Source organism: Leishmania mexicana, chromosome 8 (assembly GCF_000234665.1).
Source record: "Leishmania mexicana MHOM/GT/2001/U1103 complete genome, chromosome 8".
NCBI classification, from domain to species: domain Eukaryota; phylum Euglenozoa; class Kinetoplastea; order Trypanosomatida; family Trypanosomatidae; genus Leishmania; species Leishmania mexicana.
Window position 1 is genome coordinate 85,376 of NC_018312.1, and position 21,228 is coordinate 106,603.

The window sequence follows — 21,228 nt, forward strand, 5'->3', positions numbered from 1 at the left end:
GGAAGCGAGTACGGGTACAACCACCAAGAACGCACATAGAGAGGAGACGAGAGAGAGGCGAAAGAAAGGCGGTTGCAGGAGCTTGCGTCTGTGTCCAGGCCTTGAGCATGGGGAGTAAAACGCGTGCATGAAACGGTAGTGGGCGGGTGCCGCACTCGATGGAAGAGGCATATGCACAGCCAACAAGGGAGACGCTAAATAAGCCCACGCTGTCGCGTTTTCTTTCTTTCCCCGTTTGTGGTGCGAGGTGCGATACCGAATGAGAAGAGAACAGCCCACCCACATCTCGCAACGCCTTCAGATATGTGCACAGATCCTCCTGTGCGGGTGAGCAAGACCCGCTTGCGTTGGAACTTATCTGATATTGCACTGCGAGACGTCGCTGCGGCAAGTGGCACCGTCATCCGAGCACACACATAGAAAAATTGAGGTAGGAACGTATGGGCTCAGGCACCGACACACTCTGCTACCAACGTCCACGCCAAGAGAGACACGCATAAGAAGCGGGGGTAGGCTCTGCAGCTTTGGTCAAACTCCTCTATTGAAGACACAAACGTTTTCTGCGTCTGTTTCACGCTCTGCCACACAACTGAGCTTAGCCCACTCAACTCACCCCGCGACCTGTCGCAGGGCCCCCATCCGCGTCGTGCGAAGCAGCGCTAGACACGCGCGTGTTACAGCAATGCGCCGACCCAGTCATCTCAGCACGGCCCCTGCCTCAAACGCTACCCACCCGCCCGTCCCCCCAGGTCGCCTCACAGCAGCTCCCACGACGCCGGGTCCCCACATGCTGCATCCCCCTCGGCGTGGCTCCGGTCCCCACACCAGCAGGCAGCGTGAGGGCCGGGTGGCATGCGTTCGCGTCACGCCGACGCTCGGCCCTTCACGGGTATGGTACAAGCGTGCTCACCGTCCCAGCTCGCTCCGACGCAGCACCACTCAGGGCCCGACCGCCGATATCAGCTGCTACGAATCGCTCTGGCCTCCCTCCGGCTTACGTGCGCTGACCATGTCACCACCACATGTGGTTCCGCATTGGCACGAAATAGGAGGGGAAGGGCTTCTGGGCTTCTCCCACACAGAGTGTGGGAGTGCTGGGCCCTGAGGATGCGACGCGCCGAGGAGTCCTCCCCCGTCCGCGGGGATGGCGAGGTACTCACACAAAATCAAAAAAAATAGAAAAGTAGCTGTCGTGTTTGGCATCTTACAAACGACAAAGAAACGTCCGAACAGCAAACAAAACGCACCGCTGGCCTCTGTCGCAAGAGAAGTATGTGTGTGTGGGTGTGCGTGTGTGGGTGTGTGTGACCGTGACACCAGAGACACGAGCACTACACAAGGCCAACAAACGGGCACACGCACACACGCTAATGTGGAGAGAGGAAACAAAGGATATTACCGTAGCGGCTAAACGACGGGGGAGACAACGGGGCATAACCTCGGCACGACAAGACATACGTGCACGCACACACTTTAATAGAGGACAAGCCAACAAAGAAGTGTTGCTCGATGTCTACGCGGTTGCCGAGGTACAGCGACGACATTCCCGTTATTCTCTCGACTACCTCGCACGGTCTGCCGTCGCAAACTCTCCGTGCTGTGCACAATCTCGGACAGTGTACACAACGAGGGCAGAGGTGAAGGGGAAGAGAGAGGCAGTGAGCAGAACAACAAAGCGCGCGAGAGTGACCGCACCGATGGACTGCACTTGCATAGAGAACAAAAATGTCACTTCTTTGAAGAGGTAAAGGAGAAGCTGGGGGTGCATGAAGCACCAAACGACCCTGTCGGCGTGGGGTGGCTGGGGAACGAGAAGGGATTGGACGCGGTCCCGGAGGCACCCGTGCTTGCCCCGAGCGATGACGATCCTCCAAATGAGAGCCCGGATCCAAAAGCTGGCTTCGCGCGATTCGAGTTCAGGTTGAATGAGAAGGCACCGCTGCTCCCACCCGAAGTGGCACTTTCAGTCTTCGCTTTCTTGTCGTTGCCCTTGTCGTCGTCGTCGCTGTCCGCGTTGGGTGCAAACCCGCTGTCATCTGCAATGACCGCCGGTGGGCCCGGCTTCACAAACGAGTTCGTCTTCGGAGCGCCAAAGGCGGGCGCCGTAGGTGTGTCCGCCTTCTCGGCAAGCTTAGCTGAGAAGGAAAAGGGGTTTGCAGGAGTTCCCGTAGACAACGGTGGTGTTGCACCAAAGGTGGGCTTCACGCCAATGGGGCTAAAGCTAAATGCCGCCTTTGCCGGCGCCGAGCTTTCCTTCGGGGGCTTTGTGACCCTGTCGTTGCCCTTGTCGTCGTCGTCGCTGTCCGCGTTGGGCGCAAACCCGCTGTCATCCGCAATGACCGCCGGTGGGCCCGGCTTCACAAACGAGTTCGTCTTTGGAGCGCCAAAGGCGGGTGCCGCAGGGGCAGAACGTGCAGGAATCGCCCCTGCAGGCTTTGAGCCGAAGACGAACGAGTTGGGGGCTGCAGCGACAGCTGCAGGTGTCGCTGTGCCTCCAAAGAGAGGCGCCTTCACGGTAGGCACATCGGCCAGCGGGGAAGAAGGCTTTGCAGCAGCAGAGGCGTCATCATTGCTGGATGTTTTCGCCTTGCCAAACAGTCTTACCGTCGCAAGCGACCCAATAGGCACCGTCAAGGAGTTCTCCTGCGAGCCCAGCGGGATGGCCGACGGAGCGTTGCTCAACGACGCATCGCAGGCGTCGTTGTCAGTGGCTGTTTTTGGTGTCTTGCGCATCCGCGACTCAGCGGCAGCTACCGGAGGAGACGCGAGACGCGGACGCTTGGCATGGACCTGCAAGCTGGACGGGGAAGTAAGAAGACTCGCACGAGACGGGTAAGCAGTGGCGCCACGGTACGTCGCGGCCTCGTCTGGATGTGCGAACACCATAGGATAAATGCTGCGCTCGGGTGCCGCGAAGTACTGGTTCACAGTGATCTGGCACTGTGGGGGCTCTCGTACCGAGGGGTAAGCGAGCAGCGCGTCGCGCGTCTGCGGTGCCGGCTCCGAGACCGGGGGCTGCGGAGGTGGCAGATGATACTGAACTGTGCTGCGTCGCGGACGGCGGAGCTCGATGGTGTCGGCTACGTGCGTCTCCTCAGACGGCTGCGGGGCACCAGAGTAGCTTTGCGCCGGAGTCGTGGTAGAGATGTGGGGTGTGTTGGGATGGACTGTCGCGTAGGGGAACGCCTTCGCAGAGGTGTTGTTGTCCGTGAACGCATTGACCTCCCCGTGTGGCCTCACATGCAACACGCCTAGCACCCCACTGACAGTATTGTAGGCAAGGTTGGCGATACGGCGCACGTACCGCCAGCCTTCGCCCGACTCGTTGGCGTCGTACGGCGAGGAAGGCGACGGTGCATTCCACGTGTGGCTGTTGGGCCCCGCAAATGAGCTCCCGGCTGGCCGCGGCGCAGCTGGACGAGGATCACAAAAAGGCACATCGGCGCCGTCAAAGCTCATGTGAGCCATCGAGCTGGTGCCGCTTGAAAGACGACTGCTACCAGCCGGCCGCACGCGGATACGATTACGGTGCATGTCACAGAGGAGAATGTGGTGTGAATGACAGATCAAACTCGGGAACGAATGAGGTCGACGGGTTTCTTCTATGTGCGTGTGTGTATGTGTGTGTGCGCGCGCGGAGGTCCCTTCCTGTCTCGTCCACGGTCGACACTGACAAGGCCACAAGCTTCAAGTGAACACGGCGACGGCAGAGAGACGCGGCTGCGTGCAACAGCTTTGCTGTAGACGTGAAGTGGTGTTAGGGAAGGGGGCTGAAGAGAAAAGACTTACTTGGTCGGGGGAAGCTCACGCGCGCAGCTGTGTAGAATAAAAAGCGCAGCGCTTCCACCCTCGGTTTTCGTTTTTTACTTTTTTTCCTACCCTTCACAAAGGCATTGGTTGCAGCATCAGGGAGGGGTTCAACGGAGTGGCAGGTGAGAACGGAGGAAGAGCGCCAGGAACGTAAGACTACCACTAAACACACACCAGGGCGACGGACCAAGAACGGGAGGTGGCGGCTCGGACAGCGACGGATGAAAGGCGCACATACAGCATCAAAGACGGGTAGCTGTCGCCTCCCCGATATTTGACCTGCACGCGAAAATGTAGCAGCCCCTAGAGCAGGTTACTTTGAACGCCCAAAGTAGTTGCAAGCAGGAAGCGGAGCACAACGGCTCCACGACGCTGGCTTGTCGCAAACCGGGTAAGGGCCACAACGGCAAACCCGTCTTCGCCTTCGAGTGGGAGAAAAAAGAGACTGGTCATTCGAGTCTCCTGTCAAAGCGCACCAGTCTAAGAGAGGTGACAGAAATCAAATAAAAACAAAGAAAGGCGAGCTAGAGAAAGAGAGCCAACACAGCAGCCACCTCCAGCCCCGCGACGCTCTAATCCTTACTTTTCATGCTACCATCCGACCCCTCCCCCTCTCCCTGACCGACCACCACCACCACCTTGTCCTTCTTCACTTGGCTTGGATTCGCGCTTCGGGCGGCTGTTGTATTTCCTTTTGGTATATATAGAGAGAGAGATTGGGGGTGTGAGAGGTTTATTTGTTTTTCGTTGGAAGGAGGGGAGGGGAGAAGGGGGGGAGGAGCTGTTCTCGCCCATGTAGTCGACACCTTTGCATACGCACGCCAGCGGCATCCTCCACCGGCCAATACACGAAAAAAAAAGTAGAGCGAGAGAGAGAGACAAAGAAGAAAACAAAACGGAGAAGATAAAAAAGGAAAGAGGTGCATGCACAACTGCCACGCACACTTCTCCACAAGCTAAAGCGCACACAGGTGGAAAATAAACGTAGACGACACGCAGAACGTGCACACCCCCTACGCAAGCACACATACACGCATGCGAGTGTTTTGCGTACGAGTGCCACCCACGGAAAGCGAGTAGGCGCAGAGGGGGTGAAGAAGGCCAACAGAACAAAAGAAGAGAGGGAGATCACGCACCAGGATGGGGGGAGGGGAGAAGTCGAGAAAGAAAGAGCGAATGGCGTTCTTCGATAGAGCAGTCTCTGCCTTACCTCTTTTCGAAGAAAAACAGCGGCTTTCAGCACTTCGCCACTTTCTATCTCGGCCATGCCTCAGCCCTACGCCTCCTCCCTCCCCCCTTGCACCGACCCACCATCATCCCCAGACACACCTACACAACCGAAACAAACACTACGCCAGACACGTGCTCCCTCGACTGACACGTGACCCCCGATCCGATCCCGCCGCACATCACATCTGCTGTGAGAATAGAACACAAGAACAGGGAGAGAGATCAAGAGAAACAAAAGGAGAACGATATAGAAGCGATGAAAAACACATACGGAAGAGAAAGAAAGAGCACGACGCCACACCCGGTCGCTGTAGTCGTCACCACCATGCACACCATCGCTGAGTATACACCAACGTGTATATGTATGTGTGTGTGTGTATAGATGCATTCTTTCGCGCGTAGAGTGCGTGGGACCGCACATGATGGAGGACGATTTTGTGTGCGTGTGTCTGTGGTTTACGATCAAGCTGTACAACCCCTTCTCCAGCCCTTTTTCGATGGCCGTTCGTGTATGCATCAGCCCCTTTGTGTACACGGTTGGGGGAGAGAGAGAGGGGGGAGCGGCGCTTCAAGTGCGCTAAGCTTTGATGACCCTCCTCCTCCTTCTCGTGGTGTTTTATGCTGTGGCTATTCGCTGCTGCCCCCGTTGTCTCCAAAAAAGGAAAAAAATGGGAGTGGAAAAAAAACAATAGACAAGAGACCTGTTCGCTTCTTAAGATGCGTAGCCCCCGCCCTCTTCGCGCACATACGTATGTGGACGCTGTGCAGAAGAGCAGGGTGTCGCTAAGCTCGTTTTCGTGTGTGTTTTGTTTCTCTACTCTTCGCCGTTGATTTGCCTCTCCTCCCCTGTCCCGCCCCACCCCACATCTCCCCGTGTATCTCGCGAACTTCTCCCTCTCATCCATGAGAGTTCCAGCCGTGGGGCTCGATGATTACTAACAGGAAGCAAGGAAAAGAAGCTAGCGTTGGACGAGGGACGACACACTTGCCATCACACGCAGAGAGACGTCAGCAGGGAGAGTGGGAGCAAGCGGACACGCAGAGAGAGGCAATGGGGGAAAGAGAGGAACCGCAGAGAACTGAGGAGGGGAGGAAGGGGCAGCGATGAAGCGGGATACGTTTGGTCGACGAGATCCAGGAAGGAACGGGGCACCAGGATGCACTCGAAAACATTGGCAAACAGAGGGAAAAAGGGGGGCGGCAACAGCGCCAACAACGACACTGCGGCGGACAGCGTCAAAAGAAAAAGACAGAAAGAAAAAAGGCACGACAGGAAGGAAGGAAGCAAGAACAGCACGGCACATCGTCATAGAAAAGAAGCAATCAGCACCAGTGCCAGCACAACCACCGCACCTGCTCCGACAACTGCATGCGTTGGGGTGAAGATAGAGAGATGTATGAGAGCGCCTTTTTTTTCCGTGCTCCCGTCCGCACAGCGCATGATACCGAAATTGTATTAGCAAGCACAGTGGATCACCACACATGGCAACAGCTGCGACACACAGAAAAAAGACAACGAAGCAGGTGCCATAGAGCGCACCTCATACCTCTCCCTTCCCTGTGTTTTCACAGCACAATCACAGTGCCACGAGCAAGAGTCGCATGTGAATGTCTTTCCCATGGCGCCAATGGCTTACTGCTTCCCCTCCCAGACGGCCAGCTTCGTGATGGCGTTGGAGTTGTGCGCAAATTTCGGTCCTAAAAGTTCAGTCAGCTCGTGCTGCATCTCCGAGTTGGTGAGGCCGCTCATCATACCAGAGTTGTAAAGCTCGACAGCGAGATTCAGCAGCTCGGAGCCCATCTCCGCCTCCAGGTGGTCACGTACGTCGGAGGCAAGCACCGTGCGCCCATTAGCCAGCGTGATCGTCTCCACCTGTGGGGCGCTGTCGGCGGGGCCGTCGCCGAACTCCTCTGGGTGCCCGCCAAGGTCCGACTTGCCCACAATTTCCTTGGTGTTCTGCACCATGGCCTGCTTCTGCGCAATGTAGTCGCCATCGTCATCCACGTCGGGATGGCACATCTGCTCAGGTGCCGCTGCTGTCTTCGGCGCAGACTTTTCCTCAGCGGCCTGCTTCGCCAGCATTGCCTTCATCTTCTCCCGGTCCATGCCGCGCAGCATCGCCATCTGCTCGCGCTCGCTGAGTTGCGGTTTTGCCGGCTCCTGTGAAATCCTCGCCACCTCCTCCTTGATGGGGCTCGACTTAGCATGCTTCTCGCGTTCGCTAAGCTTCTTCGCCTCGAAGTCGATGTGGTCCTTCTCCACCTGGCGGGCCAGGTCCTCACTGAAGCTGCGCAGCGTGCTTTGCACGTAGGGGCTCTCTAAGATGCGGTTGATGCTGGGACGCTGCAGGTAGTTCACCTGCAGCAGGCTGGCACACAGGGAGCGCATCTCCACCGGAATAGTGGTGGGGATCGGGTCGTAGCTACCTGCTAAGATCTTCTTGAGTAGGTCCTTCAGCGTCTTGGCGTTGAAGGGGCGGTGCAGGGTGAGGGTCTCGTAGAAGACGACGCCGAGAGCCCACACATCACTCTTGTTGTTATACGGCTTGCTTTGGCAGAGCTCCGGTGAGAAATAGTAGGGGGTGCCGCACACCGTCTTGGCACATGCCATCGTGTTCTGCAGAATGGTTGAAATACCGAAGTCGCCAAGCTTCACCACGTTCTTGGAAGTGAGGAAGATGTTGGCCGTCTTGAGGTCGCGGTGAAGGATGTGGTTGTCATGCAGGTACTTGAGCGCCATACAGATCTGCAGAAACCAGAACATCGCCAAGTTCGGGTCGAAGGGCTGCGGCACGTCTTGCTTCTTTGCCTCCTTTATACGGGAGCTCAAGTCGCCGCCGTCTGCGTATTCCATGATAATGAAGATGAGAGTGTCGTCCTCGAAGTGCTCGTGGTAGCGAATGATGTTGGGGTGGTCGACAGCCGCTAGAATGCGAATCTCATTCTGCACGTCACGCCGCTCTTTGGGCGTCATTGAGATGGAGTCGATTGCCTTGGCCACGTAACGCTTGCCATCCGACTTTGAGCGGACGAGCACCGCCTCGCCGAAGCTGCCTTTGCCGATAGACTTGATTTGGCGGTATTTGCTGCGGAACACCTTGCTCTCCAGCGCCCGCGACTCCTCTGCTACCTGCGCCATGTGTGTGTGTATGTGTGTTTGGGTGGGTGGGCGTTGGGGTAGGTGTTTGAGCGCGTAGGAGCGTGTGGGATAAAGGAGCACTCCTTTTCTTTTTTTGTGAATCTGCTCTTGTCAGCGCGTGTTGTGTGTCTCTTGTTGCAGAGAAGGTGCCGACGCGGGTCGGGTAAGGGAAGGCAGGGTGGGGAGGGTTTATGGATATGTATGAAAGCAAACCTTGGATCGTGTGCGGGTGTGTATGCGCAACCGTCTGGGTGTGCGTGTAACGCGCGTGGAGCTGCGGGGTTAATTTCAAGGATGTGCGTGCACCCGGCGCGAGGGCAGCTCGAGTGAGGCAACGCTTGACAACACGAGAAGATCAGAAAACAGAGCAATAAAAAAGAGCGAAGGTCGGAAAAGAAAGTCCTTGACCGATATGTGCAACGGTGTGCGTGTTGGCATGTATACACGTATGTAGGCGTACGAGCAGCAACGCCAACAGAGTACAGACAGTGAGTCGAAGCGATACAACGAAGAAAAGTTGAGAGGCAAACGCAACATCAAAACGAACGCACCACACGCGCACGCGCATCATGACATGCGCACATGTACGCAGGGACGTACACACACGCAAACGGTGTGTGTGTGTGTGTGTGTGTACAATCAGCCGGGAATTCGACGAAACAAATCAGGAGAGAGAGGGTGAGAGTAGGGGAGGAGAGAACAGGAAAGTGAAAGAAGGGAAGAGACGTCAAGGCACGCTGAACGATCCCCCTCAGCGCTCAGCGCGGAGCCCCACGATTGGCGCCGTCATGGGCGAAGTTTGGCCGTAGATTTTCGCCACAGCTCTTCTCCAAGTCCTTTGCGTGTGGGGATGACTGCTAGTCAGGCCAACGTGGAAGTGGGGGAGCTCATAGGAGGGCGAGAGAAGATGCATGGAGAGAAGAGTCGAACGAAGACGAGTTGTTTTCGCTTATTGCGCATTCTCGTCCGTGTCGCTGCCTCTGTGGTTGCCCGTCAACGGAGACGTCATCTGTCAGAATCCACGCCGCGCCAGATGAGGTTTCGAGGGAAGGGAAGGGGGCAGGCTGAGAAGGGAAAGGCAGGAGCACAGGAACCGAAAGAGTCAGGATTTCCACACAGCATACATGCACAATGAAAAAGCGAACAAACTAAAAGAAGGGCGGGAGAGGGGAAGGCCTAAGTGGTGTTGATGCGGAAGTGGAGAGATGAGCGAGGTTAACGGATAGGGTGTGCTGACAGTCGTCGATGAGATAGCACGCAACACAGGAGGTGAGAGCAAACAAAGAGATGTCCCAGTCGGCGGCTCCCCTCCCCCTCCCCTCCTTTCAATCACGTCCATCGCGAATACCTCGCTGTACATGCGGAAGGATCCGAAAACGGAAAAGAGGTGTAAGTGGCTCCAGGCAGACAACTCCGAGAGGTCCCTTTCCTCCCCCCCCCCGATCAAGGCAGTTGGGGGGAGGAGGTTAGTGTACATGTGCGCAACGAGAGTGATGAAATTCAACAACAAAGAGCAGCATTTTCAGATAGCAAAGGCGAAGGGAAACCGGGGGAAGGGGGCAAGCACAGCCCGTCTTTGCCCCTTTTTTCCCACAGGGATTCTCCCCCCCCCCTCCTTCTCCTTTGCCAGCAGTACAGAAAGAGCAAGGAGTCAGGTAGAAAGAGAGGAGGACTGGTCGATCCTGCGGAGCCAAGATCGCAGAGCGGCAAGCAAGGAAGCGATCATTCATGGTCAGAGGATCAGAAACACGGAGTGAGAGGGCGCGTTGTCTTCCTCGCTGGTCCCTGCTCCGCCACATCCGCCTATCCACAATCCACAGTACCCAGTCCAGCACCGGCCACGGAACTCAAAAAAAAGAGCGCTGCACATCTCCCCCCCCCTTCGCCCGCAAAGGCGAAAGAGAAAGGAGATGCAGCGTTGCCAGCAAGAGAATACACAAACACACACTCACACGGAAAGCAGGGCTGCGTAGGGGAGACTTTGGTCGGAGACAACAACAAGAACCGAGTCGCTCAGTAGAACCGGCGAAGGCACGAGGATACTACAGACGTCTTCCCGAAGGAGTTCGGCCTCCACACTTCGTTTCTTTTGGGCAGCCGGGCAGCCTCCTCCTTCTCCTTCTGCGCCTGTTTGCGCTGCGCGATCTTCGACGGCTGCGTCTCATCCGGGTGCACCCACAAGTTGGGGAACGGGTTCAGACAACCCGGTTCGCCGGACCGGTTGGCAGACCCGTAGAACGCGCGCTCGTGGACTAGGGTAGGAGCAGCCGCAGCTTCCCTCTTGGCCTTGCGCTTCGCAGCAGCGCTATCCGCCGGGGCCTCGTAGGCCGTATACACCGCGGACACGCCCGTATTCGGCATCTCGTCGATGTAGGAGTGGCTCACACCAGGAATGTGAAGCGGTGGCCCTAGAGCCTTTGGTGCGGGGCCCTGCTTACGCTCCCTGCGTGCCCTGTTTGCCTCTGCTGCGGCGTAGTCCTTCTTCCAGTCGTCGTCGTAAGAGGGGTTGCTCAGTAGCAGTCCAGGGTAGCCATACGTGCCCTTCTTGGCGGGGCTCGTCTTGATGTTGGGCAAGTGCGTCGGCTCCTCCTCCTCCAGCTTCTTTTCCCTCCTCTTCTTCTTCGACTTTCCATCATCCCACGGCTCCGTCATGTATTCGTACGGGCGATTCTGAAAGCATCCGTAGTAGCTACCGGAGCCGGTGCTCTTCTCCGGGTACGATGAGTAGCAGAACTCTTTGTCAGAGATGGCGTTCTTGGTGTTTGTCTTGGAGGCGGCGGTGGCCCGCTTGCCCTCGTCGTAGTCCACCGGCTTACCTCCATTCTGCTCCGAGGAGGCGAGGGTGAGGAACTTCTTGTCGAAGTAGGCGTCGGGGTGCTGGCCGGGCGGCACACGGCCGCCGATTGTCATGTTCTTGCCCAAGTACCTTGACGGAATGGCATCCTTCTTGTCATAGGGGTCCGTCTTTTTCGGGTCCGGGTCGGACGACAGGTACGGCGGGTCTTGAAAGAGACCACCATAAACGCTTTTGTCTGTCATGTTAGCGGCTGTAGAGGATTCGAGAAAGGAGTCCGACGGCGAAAGCGGGTGAGAGAGTGAGTGCGAACTGGAGAAGGCAATAGACGTGTGTGGGAGGAGGGGAGGAAGAGGGGGACACACGTGTGTGAGGAAGACGGAGAAGGGAATAGAGGTACAGCTTCCTGGAATGTGAGCATCGCTGACAGACGCTGTCTGGCATGGGTTTTGGGAGCGCGTGTTGGCCAAGGAAGAGATGGCGGTGCACAGCATAGAGCCTTCAGGCTTCGGAAGAAACGCATTGGCACTGAAGCCACGCACTGTACGTCCATCGGCGACCGGCAGCGGGCTCGCGTCAAATCACGGATGGAGGAATGGGAAAGGATTACATACGTGAGAGTTAGCGCATAGAACGAGAGACGGATGCGTACACCTCTTGTGCGTAGAGTACCTCCTTGGGGAAGGGGAGGAGGGGTCGTATAAAGGCATCAACACGCGCACACACACACACTCAAGTAAGGGCGACAAGCGGGCAGCCACACCTTGGTTGGCTGTTGATCCCTCATCACGGTTAGAAGAACGCAAAGAAGAACTCCCACGACAACAGAAAAGAGGGAGAGAGGCACAGGCAAGTACGCACGCATGCACGCAGACGACAACAACGAATACACACACACACCCGCAAGATAAAAACAGAAAGGCACCACAGAAGTGACCCAGAGCGCATGGTGCCTCGTCGCCCCCTTTCGCACCTGCGATCTTGCGCAGGGCGCCAAGTCCCCCACTCCGTAGCTGTAGGGCTAGCGGCCCTCCCTTTTCGTTTCCATCCTCGCCCCCTCCTCCCGCTGCGGTGTAGGCACTCACCTGCGTCACAGCGGACAGCGCCGTCAAGGTAACGCACACAAGCACCAAGTCGCTGCCCAGCGCCCGATCAACGAGGGGTTCATGACGTGGAAGTCAGAACGCACTCTCTATTGTCGCCGACAGCCGCAACGGATGACGTGTGGGGGTGCAGCGTTTACGCGCATACGCATACGTAGAGAACAACGAGCCAGTTCACCACAGCAGGGGCGTGACGCACTGCAAACCAGGGTGCAAGAAAAATGAGCCGCAGGAATGGAAGCAGGAGTGGAGATTACGGCATCCCGTCCTCCTCTTCCCCCAGCGCCGCTGGCGGCTCGTCTACCGGCATCGTATCCTGCAAGGCATCCGCCATTGTCGCCGCAAGCAAGTCCGCGTTCAGCAGCACCGCCGGTTGCTGAATTCGGCTTTGACGAAAGCGTGCGTACACGTCTGCCTCCGCCAGCTTGCGCTCCTCCGCCTTCTGGTGCTCCGCCAACTCCTCCTCCTCTTGTCGGCGCTCCTGCTCGGCCTTGTGCGACGCGAACACGCGCCGCCATCCCTCCTCCGACTGCGCCAGCTCCTTCGCCCGCTGCTGGCCAGCCTCCACAAGCGTGTGCACAGTGGCACGGTGGCGCTCGCAGTAGGCGCTGATGGATCGAAGGTAGCGCTTGGCGCGACTCATCAACTCGTACTTGCCCTTGATGCTATCCAGGAAAGCGGTGCCCTGCTGCCCGGCCTCGAGGTGGGCAAGAAGCGACTCACCCTGCGCCGTCGTAAGGGCGCGGGTGCCTTTCAGTCCATCAACGAAGGCCATGAAGTGCAGCAGGGCTGTATTGTACACCAGCATCGGATCCTCACCTGGTGCCTTGATGGAGGCAGTGTGGATCAGCTCTAGGGCCTCCGCGTACCGACCCTCGGTAGCCACGCAGTACGAGTACATTGCGTCCTGCTCCGATGTGCGCGTCGGCATGCGCGCAAAGTAGTCCGCGGCTTGCTTGTAGCCGTGGCTGAGCATCTTCACGTTGGCGCGGTGAGCGTCGACGTTGCTTGTCGGCATAGTGGAAAGCGGGGTCACCTCACTCACGCTGTTCAGCATCGCTTCAGCGGCGTCGCCGCGCCGCTCCAGTCCGTCGCAGCACGCGTAGCCGTGGGCTGCGAGAATGTTGCGTGGGTCCTTGGCAAGGGCCTCCCGATAAAAGGAGCGCGCCGAGGCGAGCAGCTTCGGCCACTGCGAGGACGATTGCTGGCACGCTTGTAGAGAGGTGGAACCGACGGCCAGAGCAACAGGAAGCTGCGACTCGGAGGCGTTAACCCTCTTGAAGATAGCCAGCGCCTCCTTCGCGCTTGACGTCTCCATGTACAGCTGCGCCATGCATGTCTGGGCCGTGGCCTCCATCGGGTGCACCTTCAGCAGCCACTGCAGCCACGCCATGGCCTGCTGCAGCTGACCTGCCTCCTTCGCCAGGAAATGCAAGCGGTAGTACGGTGCAGCAAAGGTGCTGTGGTGCTTGACGAGGTACACGTAAAGTTGCCGCGCGCGCGCCTGCTCCCGCTTCTCAAGCAGCAGGGCCAGGTTGTACAACAGCGGCACATAGGAGACGTCCACTGCGGTGTTGGACATGAGGAAGGCCGCCCCTAGCTCCGCGTCCACGATGCCCTGCACCGCCTCCACATCCCCTGAGAGGATGGCGAGGTTGGCACTCAGCTTCCAGCTAGAGGGCAGTTTTAGCTCCCGCTGAACAGCACGCACCTGCGCGCAGATCCGTCTGCAGTGCTCCGTGTCTAGACGGGAACATACGGCGGCCAAAGCCCACGAGTTCACGTCGCCCTGCGCCACTGTCATGGTCAGTGTGTGACTGTAGCGAAGGGCCTTGCTGTGTCGGCCCGCCCGCGTGGCAAGAATGGCGAGCATCTGTAGCACCTCCTTCTCGTTGGGCCATGTCCTGTTCACCTCCATCAGCAGCGTCTCCGCGTCGCCGTGGCGGTTGGCGTGCATCAGTAGTCGGGCGTAGTGGATACGGGCGGCTAAGAGGTTCGGGTTCGCCCGCACGGCGGCCTCGAGGAGCGGCTGCGCCGCCCCCACCTCGCCACAGGCGAGCAGCAGCCGGCCCTCGTGGAAGTCGACCAGCGCCATTTCCTCAGGTGAGGCCGTCTGCCGCACATACCGCAGCAGACTACGCAGCCGCCCCATAGAGCTCTTCAGCCGCCCGTCCTCCAAGGAGCGGAAGTAGGCTAAGTCACACACTTTCAGCAGCACCGTCGTGTTCTGAGGCATCAACTGCTTGAGACGCATCACGGCCGTGTGGATCTGTGGCAGCATGCGAAGGTCAATGTAGACGGCCAGCAGGCCCAGCCACGCGAGCTCATCATCGGGGTGCACCTCGATGGCGCGCTCAAGGATGCGCCGGGCATCCACGAGTCGCTGCAGCCGGAAGGCGCACAGGCCCATTCCGACCCGCACCACAGGCGGCGTCTTTTCGGAGCCAAGCATCTTCAACGTGTAGCAGTACTGCCCGTAGCTCTTCTCGTATTGACTAGTGAGGTAGTACACGGCGGCGAGACACACCATGGCGGCCCCAAAGCCCTCGCACCGCTCTACTGCCGTCTCCAGCCGCCTTCGTGCTGTGGTCAGATCGCCACGCGCCATGGCGGCAATGCCTTCTAAGTAGCTCTGCACAGGCACCCGCACCGGCTCGCCGGGAGCGAGCTGCGCGGTGATGGCCGTGACGTCCATGCTACCCTTCATCGCAGCCAAGGTGGCGCGCAGGCAGTGGATTGACAGCAGCTCATTTACATTATGCTCGGACTTGGCCGCATCTTCTAGTATGAGCTGCGCCGCATCAACATTACCGCTGCGGAATTCGTCCAACGCCCGCATCGTCGTGATGCTTGCCGTGGTTGCTACCGCCGTCATGGTGACGGGATGAAGAGAGTGATGGCGGGGTGGGAAAGCACCAGCACACGGCGCCAGAGAAAACGAAGGAGGAGGATGTGTGCTGGTGGGCGGGAGGAGGGGAAGGACAAGCTGAAAGCACGCGCGAAAAAAAAACCTTCACTGAAGAAAAAGGACCCACAGACAGGCACACGCACCGACTAGCACACGCTGACGCACAGATGGTGTTACAGACACAGGCACACACAGGCGCGTCGTACACAAATAGGGAAAACACAACGGAGGAACAGTCAGAGGGAAAACAAAGGGTGGCGAGAGAGAGCAGAGAGCGGCCAAAAACGTAGTGTGTATCGAAACGGAGGAAGCGGGACTAAGAGAGTGTTGCCTCACGCGCGTGTCGCTGTCGCTCCACACACACACACAGAAACTTACGTTCTCTTGGCACTCCTACCGTCCTTAGCCTTATTCGTCCCCCTTACGCAGCGCCAAGCAACAAGACAGCTCCACAAGAAGAATAACAATGCACAAGCACGAAGTGGAGAGGGAACAGAAGTGAGGAACAACTGCGTAGCTGGGGCAGCGCACAGACACACACCGAGACACACACACAGAGCGAGAGATTGTGGTCAAAAGCGCTCCTCGCCCTTGATGCGCCTTGTTCCCTCCAGAGGCGGGGGAAGGACCGTCCTCCAGACACACACACACTTTTTAGGGAACGAGCAAGCGGACGCCGTCACTAGTACCGCGGCACCGTCGGATGAGGAAGCCGGCAGATCGATGTCGTGGAGTTGGGAGGAGGAGCGTGGAGGCGTACGCAGGCCTGCGCACGCTGCCAACTGTGCAGCACCGCTAGTCCCCGTGAACGATGAATAGACGGCGCTCAGTGAGCTCTACAAGGGGTGTAGGGCGAGTAGAACGCACAGCCAAAGAAGGTGAGTGCTAAGCGTGTAAGGAGAGGTGATTGTAGTGCGTACAAAGGACACCGGGCACACGCACGCACACGCACACAGACACAGACACGTGTACACACTCACGGAGCTTTTCGGGAGCTGTCGGTAAAGCGGCCAGGTACACGCAGATAGGTGCACCGTGGGCAGCGAGAAAACGAGGAGGAGACAGAGAGAGACGGACAAAAGAAGGGTCGAGACGAGAGAGAATACGGCGAGAGAGAGTGCACGGTGTACACAGCTCAGACACATGCGCACACACTGCACAGAACTGACAACGTGCCCATCTTTTCTCTGTCTTCTTCTGCCACGGCGACGAAAAAAAGGGGGGGGAGGGCAGCAGACCTCCCCCACCCCCTCCCCCCGCCCACACACACAAACGCGCACACCGTATCCCCGCATGTGCGTGCGTGCACGTAAGGGCAGCAGCGGCATTCGCTTTGTTTTCTTTCTCTCTCCCTCTCAACAAAGTGAATGTGCAGGGAGAGTTGCAATACGCCTGCAGTGCGCGCCGGTGTCTTGGCCGTTTCCTGTCATCTCTTCACCCATGCTCTGAGAGTGGAGAGGATAGGACACCAAACATGCGCACGCCAGTATGATCAGCCTCCCTTCGCCACCCATGCACGCGCCACTTCCACTGTCCTTGCTCGCTCAATGCAGTCTTCGCCCGAGTCCGTGCGCCTGCTCTCCCCACGCGACTGTGACACGTGCCAAGGCTTACGATTGGTGCTTTTTCGCACTTTTTTACTTTCCTTTTCGCTTATCGTGTCCTTGAAAGCGGGCGAGCGCCTTTGCGCGCTGGCCGGATCTTTACCCGTCTACCTCACCGCAGCCCTTGAGGAGGAGCCAGCGGCCAAAGCCTACACGCGCACTCTGGTAGCCCCACCCCCTCTCCTCCTCTTCCTCCTCCCCAGAAACGCACACACGCACACACAAAAAAAAGAGACCGGAAGAGAAGGGGGGACGGAATATGGCCAGACCCCTGCACGGAGGCACCGTTGAAACCGTTGAGTGAGTGTGTGCGCGTGCGCAGCGAGAAACACACGGAGGGGAGACAGAAAAAAGACAACCTGCGCAGCATGTCGTGATCGGGCGATGGATGCAGAGGAGTGAGGGTGGAGGAAGCGCATGCTGGTACACACTCGACTCGTCCATGGCTGCCCACAACGCTGGCGAGGGCTCACGGCAGATAATGGGCTACCGAGAAGACGTCGATCTTTGTCTGTGTTCACATTGGCGCCTCCTCTTCTCGGACATCCTCGTCGCCCCATCAGGGATCTCCCTGCGGTTGGAGCTTTCACCTCCCTCCCCCCTCTACGCCGCCGCATGGCTGCCACCTCTCCACGTGCACCTATACCACCTGCGTACACGCACTCGATCCCTCCTTCCACGTAATACGTGAGCGCTTCAAGTCAAGTATTTCCTGAGCTTCTTCTTATCATTGGGGTGGCGGCCCTCTGCACGAAGCCCCTCAGCGTCCTCTTCCGCCTTCGTGTGACCGCTCCACATACTGCCTACTCCCCTTTCTTCGCTTCTCCTCACTGTTGCCCCCTGCGACCAGCAGCACAGATGTGTGCAGCGGCGCACATCGGTGTGCGAGCACAGCAGAAAAGGAAACGGAGAGAAGAGAGAGGCGGTTGGAGATGCGCCGTGCCACTGCTGCATTGGTCGTCTTTTTAGTGCGTCGCCGCATCTGCTGCCGGCGCGTAGGCGTTCTCTCTGGCCGCATCGCCATCCTCTGCAGCGCCTTCCTGCCCCTCCTCGGCCGACTCCACCAGTGGTAAGTTCAAAGCCAGCCTGCACACTGTCACTTGCCAGCCTGCTACGTGAGCAACAAGCTTGCCCAGCTTCGTGGACTTCTCTGCAGCTACGTAGATAGGCCCCCCAACCGCCCAGGAGGTGGTGAGGACAAAGCTCGGTGGCAGGTCCTCGGTGAGCTGACCGGTCTTGGCGCTAAAATCGGCATACGACATCGGCGTCTCCGCAGCCAACTCCAGCAGCAGGGACGGCGTCACCGAGACAAGGAAGTTGGAGGGCAGAAAGGGCACGAGGTCAGCCACGCCGTCTGTGCAGAAGCGCAGCTTTTCGTTGCTGTACTTTAGCACGGACTCGAACACCTTCGAGCCGACGTGCACGACCCGACAGCCCAGCTGCTGGCTTAGCGAAATGGCGTCCGAGTTGGCCAGGTACACCTTCTGGTAACGCGCCTCCTCGTTGCGGACGATGAGGTGGTCATAGGGGAACGTGTCGGGCAGCGCGAGCGCCTTCTGCAGGGTCGCCCGCATACCAACCGAGAGGGGTTTCATGGGTGCATCCGTCCCCTTCGCATCAGAGGCGGACTCAGTCCTCACACGCACATCCTCCGGTACTGCCGTGACACAACGCAGCGCCGCCACAAAGAAGCCGCCAGTGTCCTGTGTGTGGGGCAGGATGCGGCGGGTGCGCTCGATGTGCTGCTCCACGAGCAGTTCAGTGTTCGCGAACATGCTCGGTGCGTACTGAAAAGTGCGGCGATCCGTCTGGGCCTCCATGAACGCCTTCGCGTCCTCGTAGTTGTGCAGCGTTGTCGTGAGGTCTCGTGTGGTGACCGTCCATGAAGTCATGCCAGGCGAAGCGCAGAGCCCGTGGAGCAGCGGCGTAGGGTCCATCAGTTCGAAGGTGCCCTTCGTCTGCGCCAGGCAGGCTGAAACGACTGCTTCGTCTTCGACGGGGTTAAGGCTGCAGGTGGAGTACACCACAATTCCACCCGACTTGCAAGATGCCATGCCGCGCAGCAACACGCGCATCTGGGTGTGGTGTAGGTTGGCCCCCTGGAGAGAGTCCCAGCGAGGCCACATATCAATGGACTTGCGCAGCGTTCCATCACCGGAGCACATCACATCGCACAAGACGCGATCGAAGCGCTCCGCCAATGGCAGCAAAGGAAAGCGCGTGGCGTCTGTGTTTGTGATGATGAGGTGGAGATTTGCGCCAGCGGCACGGTTGGTTTGATGGTGCAGCACGTCCAAGCGCGAAGCTTTGACGTCGTTCGCCACCACAACTCCCCTCTCGGGCTCGCCAGTTAGGAGGAGCTCGAGGATCTGCGACGTCTTGCTTCCCGGCGCGGCGCACATGTCCAGCACCCGCATCCCAGGCTCCACCTGCAGCAGGAGAGGAGGCAGCATGCTAACGGTCTCCTGTCGAGTCAGGTAGCCGCCCTCGTTCATCGCGGAGACAATCTTCTTCAACGCCTGGTTCGCCTTCTTGCGCTTCAAGTCGCCGCGGCTGACGCCGAACTGAATCGCTCGCTGCGCCGGGAAGAATGGGATGCGCTTGCTCTCGAAGACTTCAGAGAGGTGCTGCGTGACGAACGCATCCACAGCGTCCACCTGTGGCACTGCGCAGTTGAACCTGATCGACATGGGCAGCCCCGTCTGCAGGCACGACATGAACGCCTCCCACTCCGATGCAGGGATGACGTTGCCTTTGTAGTACGCCTCAAAAGCCGTGTTCTGCAACGTCGCCAGGTCGCGCACGTCGGTCCTCCACTCATCTGCGCGGCCGCGCTTGCCGCCACCCTTGCGGTTCTGATTGCGGCTCATGATGGCTACCAACTCAGAGAGGAAGGGACTCCGGAAGACACGCCGCGTGTGCTTATCCCGTTTCCCGAATGCTCAGTTTTATGGGCACGTGCCTTTACACCCGCACTTCCGGAGAGAGACGCGACTGCGAAAACCCGGTGCGATGGAGGGCTGGCGGGAGAAAATGAGGGGAAGGGGGTGGGGGAGTGGGCCAGCACTCGCCGCGCATCCGCGAAGTGTGGACAGGGGGAGAAGGAGTGGGTGAGCGGTGGGCGGGGAGCATGTGCAACGTGCATCGCAGCACGTACATGAGGAGAGAGGAGCCTTGGGGAGAGGGGGCAGTCACCTTTGGGACACGCTGAGCTGGCAGATGCACACAAAGGACAGTGCCGGCCCCACACTACCCCCCCCCCTCCAAACAGCCTATACCATGAGATGCGCTACTGCCGGAGAAATGCGGCCTTTGTTGCGCGACTGGAACGAAAGAATTGAACGGCTGAAAAGAGGGCGATGTGCATTGCTGGCGCCTCTGCTAGCCGTATACGGTTTTCAGTATTCCGCCACATTTAGGCGGACAGATTTCGTTGCGCCTTCGCTATGCTTGCGGGGTCACATTCATCCGCTAAGCAAACATGCGGCCAAGGGCCAGACCTCGTCCCCACACCCATAGTTGTATTTACCTATGGGGATGCATCAGCTCTGCAACCGCGCCTACCTGCGTCTCTATGCGTCGCACGTCGGTGGCGGTCCTCCCACCAGCGAGGTGAGCAAGGAGGGCTAGAAGAAACAACCTGGCTGGCCGGCTGTGCACTGCCCGACGCCAGCTGCATAGAGCATTGCTGTCGGGTCCATAAGATTGCCGTGCGTGGGGGGCGGGTGTAGCGCGACCTGGCCCAGCACCGGTCTAGAATCCATGCAGTGCCTCTTCCTCCATAGCTACGCTTGAAGCCGCCCAACTCGCGGCCAGCGCTGAAGGGAGTCCGAAAAAAAAAACCGAGGGAGGTTTGCCACCTCTTAGACCGCGCTGCGGCAATCGCGTGGGCAGTCTTTCGCGCGCACGTTCGCACAACGGCGGACACGTACTTCTGAGTAAAGGCAATGCCAAGTTGTCTGCGGCGCGGCGCGTGACACCCGTGGTGTCGCAGTCATATGTGACGCTGCGCGACAGGCCACCCACCGGGTTTTGCTGTCCTGCGATGTAGAAGGACACCACATTCCACGCTCGCTGAGGAGTAGAGATGTGCTGTGCACGCGTAAGCCCACTTCAAACGGTGACCTCTACCGATTCTGCCGACACCGCTGTGCTTCTCCTGCGCTGTCACGGCTGCGAAATGCTCTGTGATCAATGTGAGGCGCAAAATTGGCACTCTACTCTCCGCGAACCCTTGTGAAATCAGGGACTGCGAGCACAACATCGCCGCCCGAGGCTCTGCGTGCGTTGAGTACTTCGCTGTGGGGGAAAAAAAACTCAGTCGTAGGTAGCATGTCCGGAACACTCATTGCAGCTGCCCCCCCGCCGCCCTCCGGCCTTGCGTTTGAGTCGCCATGGTTCTCAGAGCACCATCCTGCTTCTCCGCTCGGGTCGTCTGCTGAGCTGCAACCGCGTACACCCACCCCACACACACACAGCAGCCTCTGGTGGTTTCGCATTCACTCTGTGTAGTGATCTTCTCTTACGTTCCCAATCCGATTGGCACTGTCACCCATAAATTTGCCCCCCCCCCCTCCCCTAATGTGGAGCACCCAGCCTTTGCGCTGAGGCACAGCGGCAAGCCGGCGTGCGGAGGGCGC

The 21,228-nt window shown here is 58.6% G+C and overlaps 5 protein-coding genes across 5 annotated transcripts; all 5 read right to left on the reverse strand.

The window, feature by feature from the left end:
- Window positions 1-1,728: 1,728 nt before the first annotated feature.
- Window positions 1,729-3,468, reverse strand: LMXM_08_29_2580 (conserved hypothetical protein; the record flags this gene model as incomplete). The annotated part of the gene is made up of 1 exon (XM_003872251.1): window positions 1,729-3,468. The coding sequence occupies one exon, from the start codon at window positions 3,466-3,468 to the stop codon at window positions 1,729-1,731; it is 1,740 nt and encodes a 579-aa protein (XP_003872300.1).
- Window positions 3,469-6,673: 3,205 nt separating this feature from the next.
- Window positions 6,674-8,179, reverse strand: LMXM_08_29_2570 (putative protein kinase; the record flags this gene model as incomplete). The annotated part of the gene is made up of 1 exon (XM_003872252.1): window positions 6,674-8,179. The coding sequence occupies one exon, from the start codon at window positions 8,177-8,179 to the stop codon at window positions 6,674-6,676; it is 1,506 nt and encodes a 501-aa protein (XP_003872301.1).
- Window positions 8,180-10,192: 2,013 nt separating this feature from the next.
- On the reverse strand, window positions 10,193-11,467 carry LMXM_08_29_2560 (conserved hypothetical protein; the record flags this gene model as incomplete). Its single annotated transcript, XM_003872253.1, has 1 exon — window positions 10,193-11,467. One exon carries the CDS (start codon window positions 11,465-11,467, stop codon window positions 10,193-10,195), a length of 1,275 nt encoding a protein of 424 aa, XP_003872302.1.
- An 862-nt stretch (window positions 11,468-12,329) lies between these two features.
- On the reverse strand, window positions 12,330-14,951 carry LMXM_08_29_2550 (conserved hypothetical protein; the record flags this gene model as incomplete). The annotated part of the gene is made up of 1 exon (XM_003872254.1): window positions 12,330-14,951. The coding sequence occupies one exon, from the start codon at window positions 14,949-14,951 to the stop codon at window positions 12,330-12,332; it is 2,622 nt and encodes an 873-aa protein (XP_003872303.1).
- A 2,602-nt stretch (window positions 14,952-17,553) lies between these two features.
- LMXM_08_29_2540 (conserved hypothetical protein) lies at window positions 17,554-19,458 on the reverse strand (the record flags this gene model as incomplete). The annotated part of the gene is made up of 1 exon (XM_003872255.1): window positions 17,554-19,458. One exon carries the CDS (start codon window positions 19,456-19,458, stop codon window positions 17,554-17,556), a length of 1,905 nt encoding a protein of 634 aa, XP_003872304.1.
- Window positions 19,459-21,228: the final 1,770 nt, after the last annotated feature.